The sequence below is a fragment of the Haemaphysalis longicornis genome, unplaced genomic scaffold (genome assembly GCF_048455015.1).
Source record: "Haemaphysalis longicornis isolate Haplotype H1 unplaced genomic scaffold, Haemaphysalis longicornis Haplotype H1 scaffold_10, whole genome shotgun sequence".
Lineage (NCBI taxonomy): Eukaryota > Metazoa > Arthropoda > Arachnida > Ixodida > Ixodidae > Haemaphysalis > Haemaphysalis longicornis.
The window spans coordinates 129184908-129204420 of NW_027526204.1; the positions used below are offsets into that span (position 1 = coordinate 129184908).

Below are 19513 nucleotides of genomic sequence, written 5' to 3' on the forward strand. Positions count from 1 at the left end.
GTCCCCGATCCGGGCTCTGTCGCCACCGTCATGCGTATGGTACCATGGGGGTGAGCGGCCAGCAAATATTGTTGCCTCGGTTACGACGACAAAGTGCCGAAGGCAAACTTACCTGGTTTACTGCGTGGCGAGAGATGGACCGAAGCAATACAGAAACAATACCCTTGCGGGCAAGGTTACGGTACAGGACTCGAGTGGAGTGACATAATTGATTCGCTGCTGCAAAACGAATACGATATATTCACTGAGAGGGCGGTTTTATACACAATAGCTGTAGTGGCTCCGCGGCTATCACAATGCTAGAGTGCACACCGTCCACAAATAGTAAAGATACACAGGACACCCTTTCCGAGTTCGTGTGGACGAGCAGTAGCGGCACTACACAGAAATCTTAGCGGCCACGCGGCTTTCTCAGTGTTTTTGGGTACTCGACCCGCAAATAGTACACACGCACACAACACTCTTCTCGAGTTTGTGAGGGGCCGGCAGCAGCGGCGCTCGCTGAGTCTGAGAGATGGGGTAGAGGAGGGTCTCGGCCACGGCGTTTCAAGTTTCAACTTAAACACCCGTTGGCTGTCGCTGCAACGGTTTGAGTCAGTTGTCGCGACCACCACGCCTTCGTTAAGGAAAAAGAACTGTATTTACATCACATAACAAGCAGAACACTAAGGTATAAGCTTGGGCGTGTTGGTATGGCATTCTCTGAACAGCGCAAAGGGACGAGGACGAGGCGCAGACCGGACTGCGCTGTGTCCCGTCTACGCCTCGTCCTCGTCCCTTTGCGCTGTTCCGAGAAGCAGAACACGTCCGATCGCCGGCATCATTCCTCAGCGTTGGTTGGTTGGTTGGTTGGTTCCTTATGTCATGGCGCGTACCCACGCGGGGGATTGGCCAAGCAGCTGCCTGTAATAATTAGGCTGTGACCCGGTTTATTTTAGAGAAAAAAAAGAAGTACGAGAAAAAAACATTGAGAGCAGAAAAAGAAATCTTTGGATGGAACAGGATTGTCAGGAAAAAAAAAAAACTTGCGAATGAAGGCATAGCTATCTAGCAGGGCATCCGGCCTGTCGCCGCAACAAAGGAATGAAAGGCGATCACGACATCCCTTCTACTACCATCTGCGATAACTTCTTTCTTGTCTAGGGAATAAAGTTCCAACATCAGTGACAGCGACGCGCCCAGGCGGAAGGCGCACGTAGTCGTAGGCACAGGAGCACTGTGCGAAGCTTGCATTACGCGCGAAAAGACTAGGGGCGCGCTGAATCGTAACAGAGGTAAACACTCAGGGCAAAAATGGGCCATGGGCTGTAGGTGACAGCTGCGTTTTAGGGGTGAAGCTCCTCTTGCTCGGGCCCTCTCCCGTCCCTCGTTGCTGCTGTACACGGCACCACGATGATAATTGTGGCAGGATACCCCTAGGGATTGGCCAACCAAAGATTAGCCGAAGAGGTCAAAACGTTCAACGCTTTCGTTGCTACCCAACAAGGAGGAGAGGATGAAGAAGAGGTTGTCGTTCGTCGCCTGCGAGCTCAAGACACGTACCGGGGGTACGCGACACAAGACGCTCTGCAGAAGGCGACGGACAAGGTGGCTAAAATGTCACACACCGAATTCACCAACTTACCCATGGAGATTCTCATCGTCCAAAACAAGCCATACTTAATAACCACAAACATCGACTTCGTCGATGGTCTTGTCACCGGAGCGGTGGGAAGTCTCAAGCTTTGCGAGCCAGGAGTGGTGGTCTTGACGCGGCGGCGCCCGGTTTCGATCCCACGACTCTCTGGCCGCGACGGGAGGTACGTGGCGCAATTCCCACTGCGCTACAAACCGAGGCGTGAGCATGGCTACGAACGCGCTTTATGTCCTTCCCTCATTCAGATGGTGCGCGCCGTCAAGAAGACCTATAACAATGTTTCACGGTTTCACTGATAAGCATTTTAGCTTCGCCCCTCTTATCATCATTCACTTCGTGGAGATGGCGGGATTTTTTCACTGTCTTTTCGGCCATATGTTTGAGTACCTCCATATGATGAAGACAAATTAAGTAGGCACAACAACAGCAGCAACAAAAAGGAACAGTTAAAACGATTACTTTTTCACCATGTAATGGCCGCATCGCTACAGTTGGCTGATTTTCCATGGTTTTAACACTGGTCCGTATACGATAACCCATCACATTTTGCATGTCTTTAGTTTAACTTCTTGATGTGTGTGTTTTTGTTCAACATTTGCATGTGTAACTTCTAGGAAGCAGCGTTTTGTGGCTATGTTCGTGCATGAGGGAAGCTCACCTCATGGGCTGAGTACATGAGAAAAAAAGCTCCATCTGGACTTATAGGCAACCTTGATTGACGGTGCTCCGAAAGCGGCTCATGGCCTTTGCAAACAATTAACAGAGAAAAGCACACGGGAGGAACGGCTTTTAATAGAAAGGTCCCATTGTAGCGTACAGTATAGTAGTAATAATAGGGAAGTGTGGTGAGAGACAAACAGACAGACAAAGAGAGAGAGAAAGTGTTATTAAAAAAAGTGTCCGTGGTGGGATTTCTCATTTTAGGATCCCGTCGAAGATTGCTCCAAGCCGGAACTGTGACGTCACTGGCAGGGACAAGTACGATTGGTTGAAGGCACCGTGTCTTCCCAACGTGCCCAGAGGCAGTCGTTGTACTCTGGGTAGCCTCTCAGGTCACCCGGGTGCTGATCCGCAGGTTCTGCGACAGCCAAGTAGTGGTGAAGCTTCTTGGACATCCTGGAGACCACCTGCAATGCGCATGCTTGCTTCAGGGCATTTAGGCAGCCGTGCTGGACACTAGCTGAATCACTCCTGAAGTTCGGAGCCGGAAGCAACGGCACGGAGACGCTAAAAAATGTTAAACTTAATATTCTGATCAACCATGATTTTTGGCGGTTGCTACATTACGCTTATTTTCAATGTCATCAGCCCTACCGCAGAGGTCGTGTTGTCCCCATTGACGCTGCTTTCCATGCAGGCCTAATCCATGCATACAAGCGAATGGTATTACCTTATTCCAATGTCTTCTTCCTGCTCAATGAAAGTTGGCTTCCCTGTGCATAAACTGCTAGCTTTCTATCCTTGAGTATATGGTGCCTGGAGTTAAAAGCTTCATGGCCTACGACCTAGCAAGCGTGCTTTTTCCGCCTGCTTCATTAATATCAAGGTGACTCTAAAGAAAACCAAACATGGTAAGCTGTCTGTGGTATCGTTTTATTTCGTGCAGTTTGGCTATGCCGTGTTTAAAGAACTGTCTGAAGCATTATAAGTCGAGGGAAGCCACTACCTTTTATCAGGAGAGAACTTTCATGTACACTAGGCATTATTGGCATCATTATAATTACACCTCTGTCGACTGTTATTCCGGAAAGTTTATAAGTGGGGAGGAGATAAAATGATGCACCCCTCTGTTTAACGACCGCGATGGTTGAACGCGAAGCTTTCTCGTGATAGATTCTTTGGTGGACCAATCCCACAGTGCGAGTATGTGCTACTCTAGAGGTACGCACCACCTTTCTAGAATACCCAGAGCCACTCTCGGGTGCGCACTCCGTAGGCCTCACGTTTGGGTTGGGGTGTACGGCGCGCATCAGTACCTGCTGCTTGGAGTTCAGTGCACAAGTTTTTGAGTGGGTGCCACTTTAGGGTGTTACACTCCCCAAGATGTGGCGTTAGGCCTAACCTTGTAAACCTCAAAATTTGAAGTTAGGCCTAATGCCTTCTGGCTGACAGCCCTACAGCAACGATATTCTTCTCTCGTGACGGCTTCTTTAGTTGTCGTCTGAGTTTTCCAAACTGCTTCGACCATGTTGAAATGGAGCAACCGAATGCACGCCGGCTTCATAATGAAACGCCAGGGACACAGGCATGATTCCGGCCACGAGAAGCTTTTTCTGCATTTCTCTTCACCCCCAATCATTCATCATGAATTGGCTTTCCTGCAGGGTGTATTCGCATACAACGGCATCACTGGGAACACAAAAGCTTCGCTTTAAAATCCTCGGAAGATTCGGCAAAGGCTAAAGCAATTTAACAAAGGCCGTGTGTCGAGTGCCGTCCGACGGTATTATAAACACTCCACTATATCGACGTCCACCGGCGTTTTATAACAAAATTGCCGCGTGTGGCAGTACATCGCTCTGGATAACGTAAAGCTAGGCAACCTAACCTAAACATAACATAAGATAACCTAACGCACACAAAGAAATCATTTATAAAACACCAAAACTAACCTAAGGCACAAAAATTCCACTTTAATAAAAAAAAAACACACCCGAGGCTAGAGGCGGTCTCGAACCACTGACTTTAGGGTCAAGAATTCCGAGACGGACCCTCTACACCGCAACGACAGACTTTTTGGCTGGTGCTAGCCTAGTGTTAAATATTCGAATGTCGTCGGACGGCACTCTAGCCATGCCTGCAACGATCAGCTAGAGTGCCGTCGGACGGCACTCTAGACACTGCGTTTAACAAAATCGAGACAGTTCTACGGGTGCTCCGAATTGACATGCAAGCTCGAGTCTTTATTGATTGGAATGATACGTTGATTTATAGACTGGTTCATCAGCATTGTTGAATAATAATCGATTTATTGTAATTTTAACAGGAAAATGTTTTATTCCTGGATACACTAAGATTTCACTGACGTCATATCTGTCACGGAAATGACAGCAGCACATCGAAGCAAGCGGCATGTAAAGGGTGCCCTCCTGCACACAGGGTCTTCTAGCGGGGCAGCAGCCTTTAGTACTAAAGAGTACGTTATACTTAGGGTTGTTCGTTTTCGGGTTTTATATTTTAACTCGAAAGTGTTTTACGCCGGGATACACCACGATTTCAGTGACGTACTAACCATCACGGAGGTGATCCGCCAGAAGGACGTCGCTTGCCAAGCACACCCACAAGACAGCTACCGACCTGCAAATCATGCTAATTTCGCTGCAGATTTCGCTGCACATTTCACTTTCGTTTTTTACCGATTCTTATGTCAGTGTAATCAACCACAGTTTTTTATTGCAGCGTTTTGTCGGGCTATGGTCAATTCCGCGCTTCGATGGCGTGTGCAGGGTTCTTAATTGCCTATTTCACGAACTTCTGGACAATCCTGCACTACTGTGCTCGTTAGCTGACGTTTAAATTCAGCTGTGGTTTAACTGAGCGGATTCATTGTTTGAATCGGCAACACAGTGTGTGGTTGTGCTAAGAAGAGACAAGTTTAGCGCCTTTATCAGCCCCGTGGGACCAACATGACAATGTCTGTGATAGGGAAGGAAGGAATGATGGGGCCGGATGCGGAACTGAGCATAAATAAATCCTGGGTATCACCGAAAAACACATTTAGCGTCACCACCAGTCTTCTGCGAGGTTATGAGTCACACAGGTTACCTGGCTACTATGAGCAGCAGCGCCGCTGAGTTCTCGCCCCAAATTCCACTGAAAGGTGGCAGTGTGATTGGACGAGGCGATGGCTAGTTCGGGGCATATGAACGCCGCCGATTCCCGTTAAAATCTAGCACACTCGGCTGCCCGGCAAATTCCGAGTTGAGAAATATGAAGACCACAGCGTATACAAAAGGCGACACACACACGGAGACCTCCCATCATCTTCGCTTCAAACTCTGGCGCATTAAAAGAGGAAACTTAGGGAAATAAATTAACCGAGGATTAATTTGCGGACATTTCATAATGCGTACGCATCTTATCGCTCTCCATCAAAAACGTGAGGCCCAGCCCGATACGAAGGTGGCGCTTTGGGAAGCCCGCCACGCAGCATTTCTCGCACGCCGCTCGCAGACCGTGCATCCCGTGCTTTGCCTTTCAATTATCCGAGTAGTCACGTTCGCTCGCTTTGGCAGGAACACTCGCTGCTGGTCTTTGCCGCCAAACCGGCCCTCCGCTCACCGCGCGCTCCTTTATCCCCTAGCAACCAATTCTGCAGCGGTGCGGCCACAGAGCCATCGAAGGCAATGCCGACGCAGCCCTGCCGTTACCCCCGCCCGCAGGTGCTCTATCGCTCCCTGTTGTTTTAAGTGCAGATCACTTTAGGCGCTCGCCTTGTCGTCATAGCTAGCTCGCTATACCCAAGTAGAGCAACAGGACCTTCCGTTGTAGCGCTGTCGTCGCGGCGTACCCCCAGAGGCTTCGAAAGCCAAGCGTTTTATATTGTCATAAGCGTTCGAAACTCGTGAACCGTTGGCGCTTGTCCGAGTCTTCGTTGTTTAGCGCGACGAAAACTATAGGTACATTTCAGGCAAAATATACGTAATTAAATGGCAGAACCCGCGTTCATTTAGTTACGAGCGCTCGTTGAGTTTGTTTTTACAATAGTAAGCGAAAAAAGCGGCCGCGCAAGAAAAAATGGTGCGTTCAAAATGACGCAGAAAGGCTCCACGTGTAAAAAGAAAATGGGGCGTTCAAAATGACGCAAAACAGCTCCAGCATACGAAATTAAAGCAAGCACAAAAACAACAGAACTCCCGTTGGCGCAGTTTCAGGCAGGGGACACGTGAGCACTGCGAAGGCGGGAAATTTGCATTGCATGCGGTGGTAGCAGTGAGCGGATAACGGCGGTGCAGCCCATTATGGCGAATCACTGCTCCGCACTTCCGAAAGCTTTCACATAGAGTGGAACGGCTTTAATTTTTCCACTCTGCGAGGACTGATGTCGAAATTTTAAAGGAAAGCTTCACTACTTTCGTCCAGCGGCTTCGCGGCGAATTCGCAGTTTCACCTTTTCACCGGAGACACACGCCCGGATACACACCCCTCGAAGCGCATCGCGTGATTCGCCTGGCCCGCTTTCGGAACTGCGCATAGGGCCCCGTTTTCAGTCGTTCTGCTCAACTGATCAAGTTGAGCGGCGAACGGTTACGGGCTCTCAGCTGAGCGGCAGCGGACCAACCTCGCCGCCTCCCGCGCATGCGCCGATGGGTCGTCTCGGGCTACGTGACTCGTCTCGTTCCCGGCGAAGAGGAACGGCGCGTTCGCAGTGAATGAGCACCGTTGTCACCGCATTCTCCTGGTCTCCTCCTGTGAGCGTGGCAGCGGACCGAACGACTTTGATCGTGGTCGACAATACCGCTACATGAACGGATAACCAAACGAAACCAAGGCTCAACCAGACTAAGCCAAGCTTTTGCTTTGCATGTCCATGGTTGGCTGAGCTAAGCTGCAGCCATTTTTTTATAATGTGAAACCATCATTGCTGAGGCAGTAGTAAAATTTGATCACGTCCATATCATGCACCGCTGGTGATATTTGGCAGGTCATGCGGCATTGTCACGACCTGCCAAAGTGCAGTTCCGCGAGGATTACGTTCTCTAACCACCGGTGCTTTGAACCAGTTTGCTTACCGACGGTCGACCTTTCGCCAAGTTCATCAGCTCGCACGGGTCGCTAGCAAGGTCGAACAGGTAGTAGCCCTCACGCAGCTGCGCCAGTCCCGGAACGGAGGACGAGTTTTGAGGGCTGCACTTCACGGCAGCCCGCTGACGCCACCCTCTAAGCACGGTGAGCTGACCTCCATTGAGCTTATCCAGGACCTTCCAGGTGAGTGAAGACGTCATCAGGGAGTCGAGAGGGTTGACGGAAGCATTGGCGCCTGCACCAGGCAACGTCCCTCCTGGCGTGGGGATGTGAACCTGCATGTCGGCATCGCCACCAACATATCGAGACCCGTCAACAAAGCTTCCGTTGATATAGACGAGCTTGTAGTCACCGTCCCGGTAGGCCGACAGGCCATTCACGGAGTTGGCATTGACTAGCAACTCGCGGCGGGGCCACATGGGTCCTGCGCTGCTACGGTTCGACGCGGACAGAGCGGGCCACAAGTTCAAGCCATCGATGTCGCCCAAGTCAGACACCCGGCCACCTGTTAAAAGGGAAAGATGTCTGGAATCGGCTTCGTGCATTGTGAAGACAAATTGTAGAAGACGGCCACCTAATCCCACTAGCACATAGTGGGTAGGCAGCGTACCCGTTCCAACAATTTAGAGTTGGGACTACAGAAGATATTTTGCCCTCAAGGCCGGTACATTATCGTATATCGCCTCGTCCAGCGCAAAGCCAGCCTACCAAAACACAGATGCGTGGGGCCAGGTGACTTTGATTTTAGCTGAACGAGCAGGCGGTTACTATAGTCCTGCTTGTGATGCCGGCAATTCTCTCCGCTTGTGTTGCTGTACAGTGAAGAGTTTCATAAGTGCCGAGCATATTAGACTGCAAGCCTACGACAACAGAATTATTATAGTACCCGAGAAACCTCTCACGGAGTTCACCGGATATCACAGGGGAAAGGCAAAGCTTCAAAGGTGAAAAGCGAAGTCACCTGGAGTTATCACTGGTTGCGTGGCAGAGCCCGATTTGATCAGGGGAAGGGGGAAGGCCACGACATGTGGGACGTCCATGCCAGGAGAAAGATGCGGACAACCGGTACTAGTCCCCACCAGCGCAGGTTTCTTGTGAGTATCTTGGATAAACCATTATCCTTGAATAAGTTCAATAGGATCAGTCGAACGAAAGCGTCCCAGAAATACCATTTGCTGCCTACCTTAAAATCAACCTGAATGTGGCCTAATGGGATTTGCAGACTGTTGACGAGAAACCAGTACGTGTGTGCTCCGGGTCTAATTTAAATTCGATTTTTATGCGGTGGGCGTGGAGGCCTTCCTCCGACCACGTGTTCGATTTATCTCCTTCTACGAGCCCGATTAAAAAAAAATGTGCTTGCGATTTTTACTTGCAGCTGTTAAAATTGAAAACCTTGGGGCGTAATTGCTGTGAAGGCAGCGTTGAGAATACTATAACGATAACATAAATGCTATATTTTGCCTTACGTAGCAGGCGTTGCTAGTGTATGCTTGCCTTTTGTGCTTCAAGGTGACACTTCATAACATAGAGCGAAGGAAAAGGTTGCAAAAGTATAACTGGCGCTCTTATTAACAGGGAAGCTCTTTAGCGAATAGTTATTTTTCGGGTACACAGTGACAAATACTTAAAAATCGCCGAGTGCACGCACGTGAGCGCGGGCCTCGCGGCGACCGCCCAGCGTCTCCGGTGAACGTTCGTAAAGCCATGAATAGACATTTAAGAAGATTGGAAAAGAATGAAAAAAAAAAAAAAAAACTCCAGCATTAGTTGGAATCGCGGAAACTCTTGCTCGAAACGAGAGAGACTCCGGCGTCCGCCGTAATCGCGGCAACCCTTGCTCGCAACGAGAAAGACACGTCATGCCGTACACCCCTCCAAGGTGATGTCCAATGATTATTACCTCAAAAAAATGAAGGAAGCTCACACGTATAGCAACAACGATGGAGTGAAGGTCGTTGCGGCAGTGAAGAAGAACCAAATCGGCTGCAATCGTGCACTTAAACCTTCGTGATGGTCGGGAAAGTTGCGTACAGCTTCGCTACCTTCAAGTCTTACGCGTTAGTGTGAGCTTCCTTCATTTTTTTGCTGGAAATCTGGTCGTTCTGGTTGACGCGAACTAATTGCTGTCAACACTTCCGTTTTAGGCTCTGGCGGACTTATGGGGTTGAGGGAAGTGAACACCTCCCATTCACAGGGTGGTACTAAGCCCCTTGGCTGATGCACAATAGCGCAAGATCCCAGTTCCCTTATGGTCGGGCCCTCTGAAGTTTAAAGCAAAGCTGTACTAATCTCGTCGAGCCGTTTCGGCGTCGCGGGAAATGTGACCTTCATTTGACCGCAGCTGCGCCGTACCCTTGACAACGCATCACGTGACACGCTGGCATGAGCTCCGCCGACGGCCGCGTTCTGTAGCCGGTGCTGCCACCGCAGCCGGCTTGGCGCATGCGCTCTCCGCAGCTTAGTCGGCGTCTGAACACGTCATTCGCCGCGCGCATGCGAGCTTGGCCATGGATGAGGGCGAGACAGGGCCATTTTGTCTGGGCGTTGTGCTGGGGCGGGAGGCCTTGACCTGTAGTCGGCAAGCGGCGTCTGACCGCCCCGCGTTTATCGCCCGGCGAACCGCTTCACTGTACAGGGTCCGGAATGCCAAGCGCGCGAAGCTAGCATCGGCGACTAAGCAAGAGCTAGCCGTTCGGCTCGCAAAACGCAGGAAGCGGGACCACGACCGCAGAAAAAGGCAGGCTTTGGACGAATTGTATAATAATTACGGCTAAACCGAAGGTTAGCGAGTTGAAACCACGACTTAACCAGACTAAGACAAGCTTTCGATTTGTATACATCATTTTTTTTCTAGATGGGGGCGCCGTCATTTTGCTTTTTCTGGCGTAATGCCAGCGCCATTTTTGATGCGAGCGCAGCAGCAGCCAAGCTGGGCTTTTACGTGCTCCGTTCATGCCATCCGTGTGTTCGTCGTTCCTGTGTTACCCAATGAACCGTAGTGGTTTGACGTTAAGCTAGAGGTTGCAGTGCTTGTGTGTGTGTGTGTGTCGTTTTTTATCACCTGTGGGAGAACTCACCAGTGGATTTTAGGTCCTGATTTGCAGCTAGCTTGGGCCATGGCGACCCGGCTGTGGCGAGCGGCCGGTGGTGGAGGTGCCGGTGGCACTCCGCAGTTCCGCTTTGGAAACACTATCGGTTTGGCGCCGACTGACGTAACAATGAATATCGGGCCGTAAATACGTATTTTCAATGCCACCTTGCTGGTGATGTTCGCCTATTTGTCATTTCTACGGAAGCGCGGACGTCGAATGCGGCGCGAGCACAGCGTGTAGGTCTTGCTGACCCGCGCTCACGATGGACTCTCGACGATGCGATTACCATACGGTTTACATCGCCATACGATATGAACATTCTCAGCAACATTTATGAGGTTTGCTGGTGAGTAAGAATTAACTTGGCAGAAGAACACTGTCGCTCAGAGCCGATCTTTGTGGACCCTCCGCTTGTACCATGAATGACTTACGCGATCAGCAATGGCTCATTTGTAAAAGCGCTGGAGCTGGAGGTTCCGTGACAACGCATAAGGATGACAAACTTTCCCACCTAATGCTTTATCGGCGTTGGGTCCCGCTTGCCCTATTTTCGAAATGAAACATTCGCATGTCTAGAACTGCGTTTCTTTATTGTGTTGCTTGCTTATCCTGCTATGGACTAGCGTTGTACTTCGGAGAAAGTTATTCTTTCATATCGTTTGGCAGTGTAATGCGTTCGCCCAAACAAAAGTAAATACAACGCCGTAATTTTTAAACAGCAGGTTGGATGAAAAGGAGATTGTAAAGACACCAGAAGATTGTACGCCAACCGGCTATCATAACCAAACAATGTACGATATTTTAATTGATTACAAGGAATTCAGGATAAGTTACTTCTAGCTTTTGCGGTGGTCCCGCTTTGTCGCCCTTGGCAAAATGTTGTGTGTAAAAAGGGATTTTGCGCCGTCATCTGCCATCCAGGACGCAAAAGCACTGCCGCAACGCTCGTTTGTCGTTGGTGAAATATTTTTGCGCTGTATCCGCTATGTCAATCGGTGTTTCAACTTTCTGTCGAGGGGTGAGCGATGGAGGAAAACATGTCAAAACCGCGCCTCATTTTCAACCCACCACAGTGTCAAACGCATATACTGTCGGCGATTTTGTTTGGTTCCGCACACAACTCGCGACCGCGCAGTGCTTGCCAGACGAAGTCGCAGCCTTGAAAGGCATCGCAACATATGCATGCTAAAACAGTTAAAGTTCCGCAAAAATTGAGCAGATGGCAACAAACACTTCACTTCTAGGCAGGGGATTAAAACGCGCCGACCCAATTAAAGAAATTCATGGAAGCTTGCACCCATGCGCAAGACTTCAATGGCGAAGCTGTTGTATGTGAGCATTGCCGTACGGATAGTTAAGTTTCAGTATCATTGTTTATTTGCATAGTTGCGGCGCTAGCAATCGTCGTAATATGCATCGAAGAGGGCGTCATCTTCTCCGTGGCGAGTGGTGGATGCGAAGTCATCCTCAGCATTGTAGACTTCCGCCAGCTGTTCTTCACCAACTCGAGGCAGCGGTGGCGGGATCTGCAAGTCGTCCCGGGAAAGAATTGGCACACTCGTAGCCATGTCTCCAATTACCCATAATGGCTTCAAGAGAATGCGGCGGCCGCGGTGACCTCTCCCGACCAGGATGTCTCTTCACCTTTAGCATTAGCACTTGAGCTTTTTCCTTTTCTACTAAAGCCACTGCGCGTGCCGACGATGGTCGGCAGTCGCCGTGAAGCACGCGCTCAGGAGCGCTCGGCATTTTCTTGGTATTTTTTCGTGCAACGGTGAACTTACGGCCAGTAACAGCAGCTCCGCTGTTAACAGCGCACCGCACACAGCCAACACTAGCTGGTCCGCCGGAAGCGGAAGCCGGGTTGGCCGCCGAGAGAACTGGACTGGACTGGAAAGGAGTTTAATGAAACAAGTCCTGCAGTAGGCAGGAGCCGGGTTACGGCTCCTCCTCGATGTAGCCTGGCGTCGCGCCTTCTTCTGCAACCCTACTCCTCACAAGCCCGTTTTACGGAGCCCGTGCCTTTCGAGCCGGGCGAAGAAATGCTGGATGGCCCATGACTGGTCTGTCTTACTTGTAGATTCTATGGCTCTCTGGAGTTCCTCCGCATACTCTTCGAAGTGCGCGCAGTCTGGGTCGGCGACACAGTCCCACATGATGTGCCACCGGTTGGCCGGTCCTTTCTTACAAACATTGCACTGGTCACTCGGGTACTCGTGCGGGTACATTCGGTGTAAGGAGGCCGGCGACGTTGTCGACGCCGTTTGGAGTCTTCTAAGATGTATCGACTCCGAGAGAACCGGTTCGCGAGTACTTTCCTGCTTTTCCGACTGCTGATGTTAAATGGGGTATATTCAGTGCAGGGTTTTAGACATGCTATTAGGTGAGGACACATCTTCGAAAGAAACGTGTACTCGTCGTTGCAATAAAGTCCCCAGATAGACGCCGCTGGGACCGTTGATTCCAGCGCCCTCCAGCGGCAGAAAAAAGAAGCTGCCCGAGCGCCAGTTACTCGGAGGTATTCGGATCTTTTCGGATCCTTGTAGGTTCTTCTCCGCAGCTCTCGTAATCGGGCGTTTGGTTGATGCCTGCTTGCCGCGGCTTGGCCGGTTGCGCCGGCCGATAGAGCAGACGATAATTTGGAGAAAGCTGTGTGAAAGCATTTGCGCTCACCGCAGTGTTTCGTCGTGTTCTGGGCAGGTTTATTCAGTAGCTAGCAATCAAAAGAAGGTATAAAACACTAAACAGAAGTGAATGTATGCCGAACGCTCGCACAAGTGAGATTTTAAGCTCGCACAACGAAAGAATGGGGTGCAAATGCTTTATAGAGGACGTACTGGAATGCCGGTACGCGCAGCTGGCAGGAAAACATGACATTATTTAACGTGCCCTGCGATCACAAACGAATCAATACGGGCTCTGCAGCCATCCTCAGCAGACAATGATGCTACTTTCAGTCGGGATTTGTCTGAGAGTGCAAGTGTGCGAAAGGGTTCTTTTCGCAGCTTGGAGGGGAAGTACTACTGACCGTCGAAGAGGTGCACGCTCGCTCGCAAACGATGCAGTGCCGTCGATTTTAGTCTCGGCTACAACACCCCAGCCACTCAGTACAAACAACGGCAAAACTAGCAGCGAGTACGCTGATGTTTCTTCGTCGTAAATGACGTTGGACAACTTGGGTAAGCTCATGCAGGAAGCAGCGGAGACAAAGCGATGTGGTTGAAGTCATTCAGAGGAGCTTCGGCGCGGATATAAATGAATTTAGGACGCCCGCACTCTCGCAGCTGTTGTGTGAGCTTACATGGTGGGCTCCCACAACCAACGTTGTTTTACACGCATACCGCTGATGCCTGTGAACCACTTTGCTTCGGACAGTCGTTGGTGAAGCCACGTGAAGCCTAGGACGCTGCAAAGCTAGGTTAGAGGTTCTCCCACCGGATGTCCTCTCAATCAAAGGTCTATGGGCGACGCCGCCAACTTTATTTGACTAAGTTTTGCGCAGCTGCTTCCACACCTAAATGTATATCGTAAATCGTGATCCAGGATTAGCTGAGCTAAGCCGCATCCATTTTATATTGGCCAGTTCTAAATGCACACTAACGCCTTTGCATAAAATGACGTTATGGAGAGAACTGGACGTCGTAGCTAGATTTTGGTAGACAGGTGTTGCTTACCCAAGGTTTTTCACCCCCCCGGGGAGCCAACAGCTTAATTATGATAATGCTCTCACAAGCAAGATAGTCTCTGCAGCTCATTCACCCATCCCAAGTGTTCTGATCGTATGTACTTTGGGTTTTAAGAATCGCCTTTTGAGGAAGTACGTTAGCGAATGCTCTAAAGGTGGTGACGAAATAAGCTGCATCTATGGTCGTTTATAGGTTCTCTCCTGAGGAGGTGCGCGGGGAATTGTCATCTATGCGCTGCGCTAGCCGAAGCCCACAGGCTGCAGAGCATTTTCCGTGTCACTGCCTAGCAGATGGCGCCTCACTACGCCTATTTCATTCACGCGTACGCCGTACAAGGTGTAGACACGTATACGCTGGCGCCGCCATTTTGGGTCACTCGCTCACCGCCGCATCAAGTCATTGCATCAAAACCGCGTTAGAATTATCGCCGCAACGCGGTTTACTGGCGAAGTTTGAATCATCTTATCTGTTTCGCGCTGCTGGGGCTTGTGGGAAACAAAAAGAACAATGCGTTGAGGCCTTTGACTCAATAGCGGTTGCCCGGGACCAATTAAAGTGTGTCTCCACCCTGTACGGAGGCGCTGGCATCGAGGCACGCTACTTCTTTCGCCTGTGGCTTCACGCCTCGTCTCGGTACCCGGGGCGAAGCACTGCCAGTGCCCTTCACTGGCCTTTCACTATACTCACCAGCCGCGGAGTACAGCGTTGGCAGCCAATCGACGACGTGGGCGAGCTGCGGCTGAACCACGCCTTGGTCTTTGTTCCGTGGTAGGAGCGGGCTCCACACAACCGCGGGCACACGGATGCCCCCTTCCCAGAGTGTCCCCTTGGAGCCTCGCAGCGGCCAATTGGAGCCCGTGTTGGAGAAGATACCAAAGGGGCTTCCGCCATTGTCGCTAGTGAACACAATCACGGTGTTTGAAAGCATGTCACGGTTGTAGAGGGCCTTCACCACACGACCAATGGACTCGTCCACGACATCCACCGTACCTGGCGGCAGATGGCAGAAGAGAGGACTGAGACGGGTACTTGAGAGTCAAATTTATACGCATCAGTGTCTCTGCAAACATCCAGCCAAGATGTACAACAAAGAGCTCATGAGCATCACATATGCACTTTTGGCCTCAAATGATGAAAACTGTCCTCCCCGTCGAAGGCGACAATCGAGCCCGCTATCTTACAATGAGCCCACCAGTTAGGTCACTCAGTATCGTTGGAGAAATTCAGGAATATATTTTCGCAAAGGCGCCTTATTTACGGAGCTAGCGGAAATAGCATTGAAATGGGGGCCCTCGTTCAAGAACACATTCCTTCACTGTGACCGGGATTCCAAGAAACGGCATTTTATTCTGAGTTGGACTTCCATATTGCCTATGCGTGGGGGGGTACGAGCATTGCAAAACTATGAAGCTTTGGTGCTATGACTCAATCTGATAGTTTAGATCCAGTAATCTTAGCAACAGAATGTGAAGTACTTTTTCAGTGTTCTACCAATTCGTTGTACTTATACCTGCCAGTAACGTCCTATTTCGGTCCCCGATATAGGGAAACTTCTCAAGGTTCCGCTCAGGGGCGTCTGTGGTCAGATCCACCGTCTGTCCATGGGCCGCTTCCGTGCTCAGGTACAGGAACAGGGGCTGTCACATCGGGGACAAGAAAAGGCGAGAAATATGAAGCCTCTTAGTCCGCCTACTTTTTTAAAAGCGTCAATATTTAACTTTCAGAGCTCGGTGCTACAAGGGGGCCTAGAGTTGCGCAAGGGATGTATAGCTTTGGGGGGAAAGAGCCTCGCTTTTTCAGCCAGCTTCTGTATGAATCGGATTCCACATATTTTTCTTCTTCGTCTGCTTCGTATATTACGCCTTCCGTGACCTTCTTGACTGTTTACCCTCGTCTCTGTCTTCATTCAACGAGCCCCTCATTTCCCATTCTGATTCGTTACATGCATAGCGAGGGTTTCTGTTCTGCCAGTCTTGGTTCCACTGGTAGCGTAAGAGGTTTCAACGCTGGTCGATCCCTCCTGACATGTCAAGAGTAACAAGGAGGGTTCCACTGGGTAGGCGCCCACCCTTATTTATCTCTTCTATTATGCGGAGGAAGTGGGGGGTGTCCTGAACGAATGAAGGAAGAAGAGTTGGAATGTCAGATAGGTAATGATTCAGAAACAGAGATAATGCTTCTGTTGGGGTATTGTTATTCGAAACTATGGGTCTGCCAGGAATGTCGGCAGTGAACAATAATTCTACGGGGACTTTGTTGACTTTTGGGAGGAGGTAAAAACGGCCTGCATGCTTATTATTCGGTTTCATGAAATTTAAGTCAGTGGTCGTTATTAATTCTGTAGATCGCAGATCTGTGAGGGTCTGAAGGATTTTTAGGCTGTATTCCTGGCTCGGATCGTTATCTAAGGGCTTGTAGTGGCAAGGGTTATTGAGCTGCCTATAAGCTTCATCTTTGTATTTTCCCATAGGTAAAACAACAAAAACCCTTTGTCGGCTGGTTGTATGACTATGTCGGTTCTGGCTGATAGGCTATGCAGGGTAACTTCTTCCGACGGAGTTAGGTTCTTGCGCTTGTTTGATTGCTTGGTTGTTGCCAATATTTCTCTTGATACTGATTTTAAGTACAGATCTAATTCTGGAGATTGATCTACATCTGGAGTCCAGGTGCTAGGAGGGTGGAGGGTGCATTCGTTAATGTCAGGTTGGTCCTGCTTTTCCGAAAAAAACTCGCTTAGTCTCATTCTCCGAGAAAATTCAGTGAGATCTTTATGTAACTCGTATTCATTCACACGGTTATTTGTGGGACAGAAAGTTAGGCCTCGTTCTAGGATACCTTTTTCGTCGGCCGTTAGTGTTTTGGAAATGTCAACGACGTTGCTGGGGCCGCTAGCAAGGGAGCTCGTTCTTTCTATATGATTATTGGCTGGGGGATGAGGTTCTACTAAAGCAACCTCTGGTTCGAGGGGCAACATTGCATGACCTAATGCTCCATTGTCCGGGCTATTGAGAGGCTGATTTTCAACAGTGCAAGCTTTAATTCGCGAGGGAAGCTGGTCACGTTGAAACTTAACCGCTTGCCTATTACTAAAGTCATTTTGCTTACGATTTATAAAAATATTGAGATCTATTTTCTCCTGCTCAGTTAGCGAAAGAGCTTCAATCTGGTAGTTGAAGAGGCTGAGTTGGTTAGTACAGTGGCCTCTAAGAATTTCTAGGAGGGAAAGCGAAGCATTATTGAGAATACCTTGCCACCTGGCAGCTAGTTCAGGAGGGAGCTCACCCAGGGCACAACTAACTTTTAGGCGGAGGCCTTTTGGGATCTTTTTGCTTTAGAGATACGAGGAGTACGTTTTCAGATGAAATCTGTAGTTGGGTTGTTTGACGGCTAGTTTTGGAGCTTTGAGGAAAGAGCGGGATTTAGGGGTTGGAGCATCCGATCTACTCGGTGGTAGTCATTTGTGTTTGTTTCGAGCAGACCTCCGGGGTGACACTTTTTTGCTTGGAGTCAGTTGTTTAGGGGGGCTGCTTGGGGTGAGGTCCACATCGATGCCTGTTTGGGTGCCTGTTTGCGTTATACTGCGTGTTGGGGTCTGCGTGAATCATGAGCGTGATGTCTTTGGTGGGTCGGGTTTTTATTTTATTTTTTATGCTGGCTTCACATGTGCTGTTCTTAGGTGGACATGACATTTCGCTACTGTTGGGGGTGTTGGGTTGGTTCTGTTGTTCTGTGCTGGCCGGAGACGAGAGGCTGATGCGTGAAGTTGGGAGCGTCACCTTAAATGAGTTCCTCAGTCTGCGCTTGATGTTTTCTGAAATCAATCGGACGCATCGAAAGTTAGGGTGTAGTCCGTCCTTGGCCAGGTGTCCTAGGGGGTCGTGGTGAGTTTTTGCGTGGTGGATGATGTCAACGTTTCTTTTGTTGTGTCCAAGGTACACGAGGAAGTCGACGCTGAGGGGGGTTCAAGCGCAAGCGGAGAGCAATCGTCGACCGAAAGGCCGCCGGAGAGCGGAACACCGGTTATATGCGCAGCGCGCCCGAAGGAGAGGAGACCGCGAAGAGAGAGAGTACTGCACATGCGCCGCACCGCGCGCAGCGCCGCCCACCGGCGGAGTGAGAGCGCGCTGGGCCGCACACCTCCAGATGTTGAGAGAGTGTGTTCGCTCTCACCTGGGCACGCGCCGGCGCCAGTGCGTCTGCCGCGGCTATGACGCAACACAATCCAACACAATCCACTTTAATCCAATGCAACCCAAACCCAATCCAAGTCCAAGTCAAGCCAAGCCAAGCCAAGCCAATCCAATCGAATCCAATCTAATGCCCCTCGCGAGAGAGTGTTCGTTATCGGAGAGGAGAGCAGGAGTGTGGAAAGGCTGCGGACAACAACAACGGACGCACGCAGGAAGGCAGCGGTGTGGACAACAACGGACGCACGCAGGAAAGCAGCGGTGCGGACAACAACAACGGACACACGCAGGAAGGACAGGGCCGCCGACAAGAGATGCTCGCAGCGTCGCATCTAAAACTACATCCAGAGATATCAAGGGAGAAATACGGGATGGGGGAGAACTCTTTCGGGTCAGGTGCAGTAAACTACAAAAAAGTGGCCGCACTGCCATCCAAAATGCGGAGACATCAAGTTAGAAAGCCGGACAGGTTGCGTTTCCTTTTAGATGCGACGCTGAGAGGAGCATCTCTTGCCGGCGGCCCTGTCCTTCCTGCGTCGTCATTATCCGCGTCCGCACAGCTGCGTCTCTCCACCGCTCACCCCCTCTCCTCTCGCCGTGAGAGCGCGCCCTCTCCCCCAACATCTGTTTCGCGCGCAGTGCGGCGCGCTCTCTCACACCGCCGGTGTCCGGCGCTGCGCGCGGCGCAAACGCGCTGTGCGCATGTGCAGCGCCCTCTCTCTCCGCGGTCTCCTCTCCTTCTGGCGCGCTGCGCACATAAGCGGAGTGCCGCGCTCCGGCCGGTCTCTCAGTTGACGGTCGTCCGCGCTACGCTTGCTCTCTCTCTCTCTCGCATTACCCGACGCTTGCTCACGCAATTCGAGTAATCTACCCAACGGAAACGGACAATGGAACCCCCTTCAGCGTCGCATAACACCAGGGTTCCCGCGAGGGGAGGTGGGCGTAATTTTTTTCCGCAGTTCTTTCTCCCAAAGAAACCTCCCCGGGCTTTCGAAGGCGTCGAAGCTAGGGCGATTTTAGGGGGTGGGCGATCTTCGGGGTCTTTAATTAAATCGAATATTTCACCCCTAAAGGCGGTAACGATGCTTCGGGGAAGGACGTTTTCGCGGAACTTTACCGTTTGTATTAATAAAGGTGTCATTGCACTAATGGCTCCGGGAACTC

The 19513-nt window shown here is 50.5% G+C and overlaps 1 protein-coding gene across 1 annotated transcript in view; it reads right to left on the reverse strand.

Annotated features, from left to right (window-relative positions):
• Window positions 1-2598: 2598 nt before the first annotated feature.
• LOC144160099 (arylsulfatase B-like) overlaps window positions 2599-19513 on the reverse strand; it is a 37606-nt gene continuing 20691 nt past the window's right edge. The window contains exons 7-10 of the mRNA XM_077691705.1: window positions 15673-15799; window positions 14850-15152; window positions 7369-7886; window positions 2599-2763 (exon numbers count right to left, since the gene is read on the reverse strand). Coding sequence (XP_077547831.1) covers window positions 2599-2763; window positions 7369-7886; window positions 14850-15152; window positions 15673-15799 — 1113 coding nt within the window. The remainder of the gene's footprint in view (window positions 2764-7368; window positions 7887-14849; window positions 15153-15672; window positions 15800-19513) is intronic.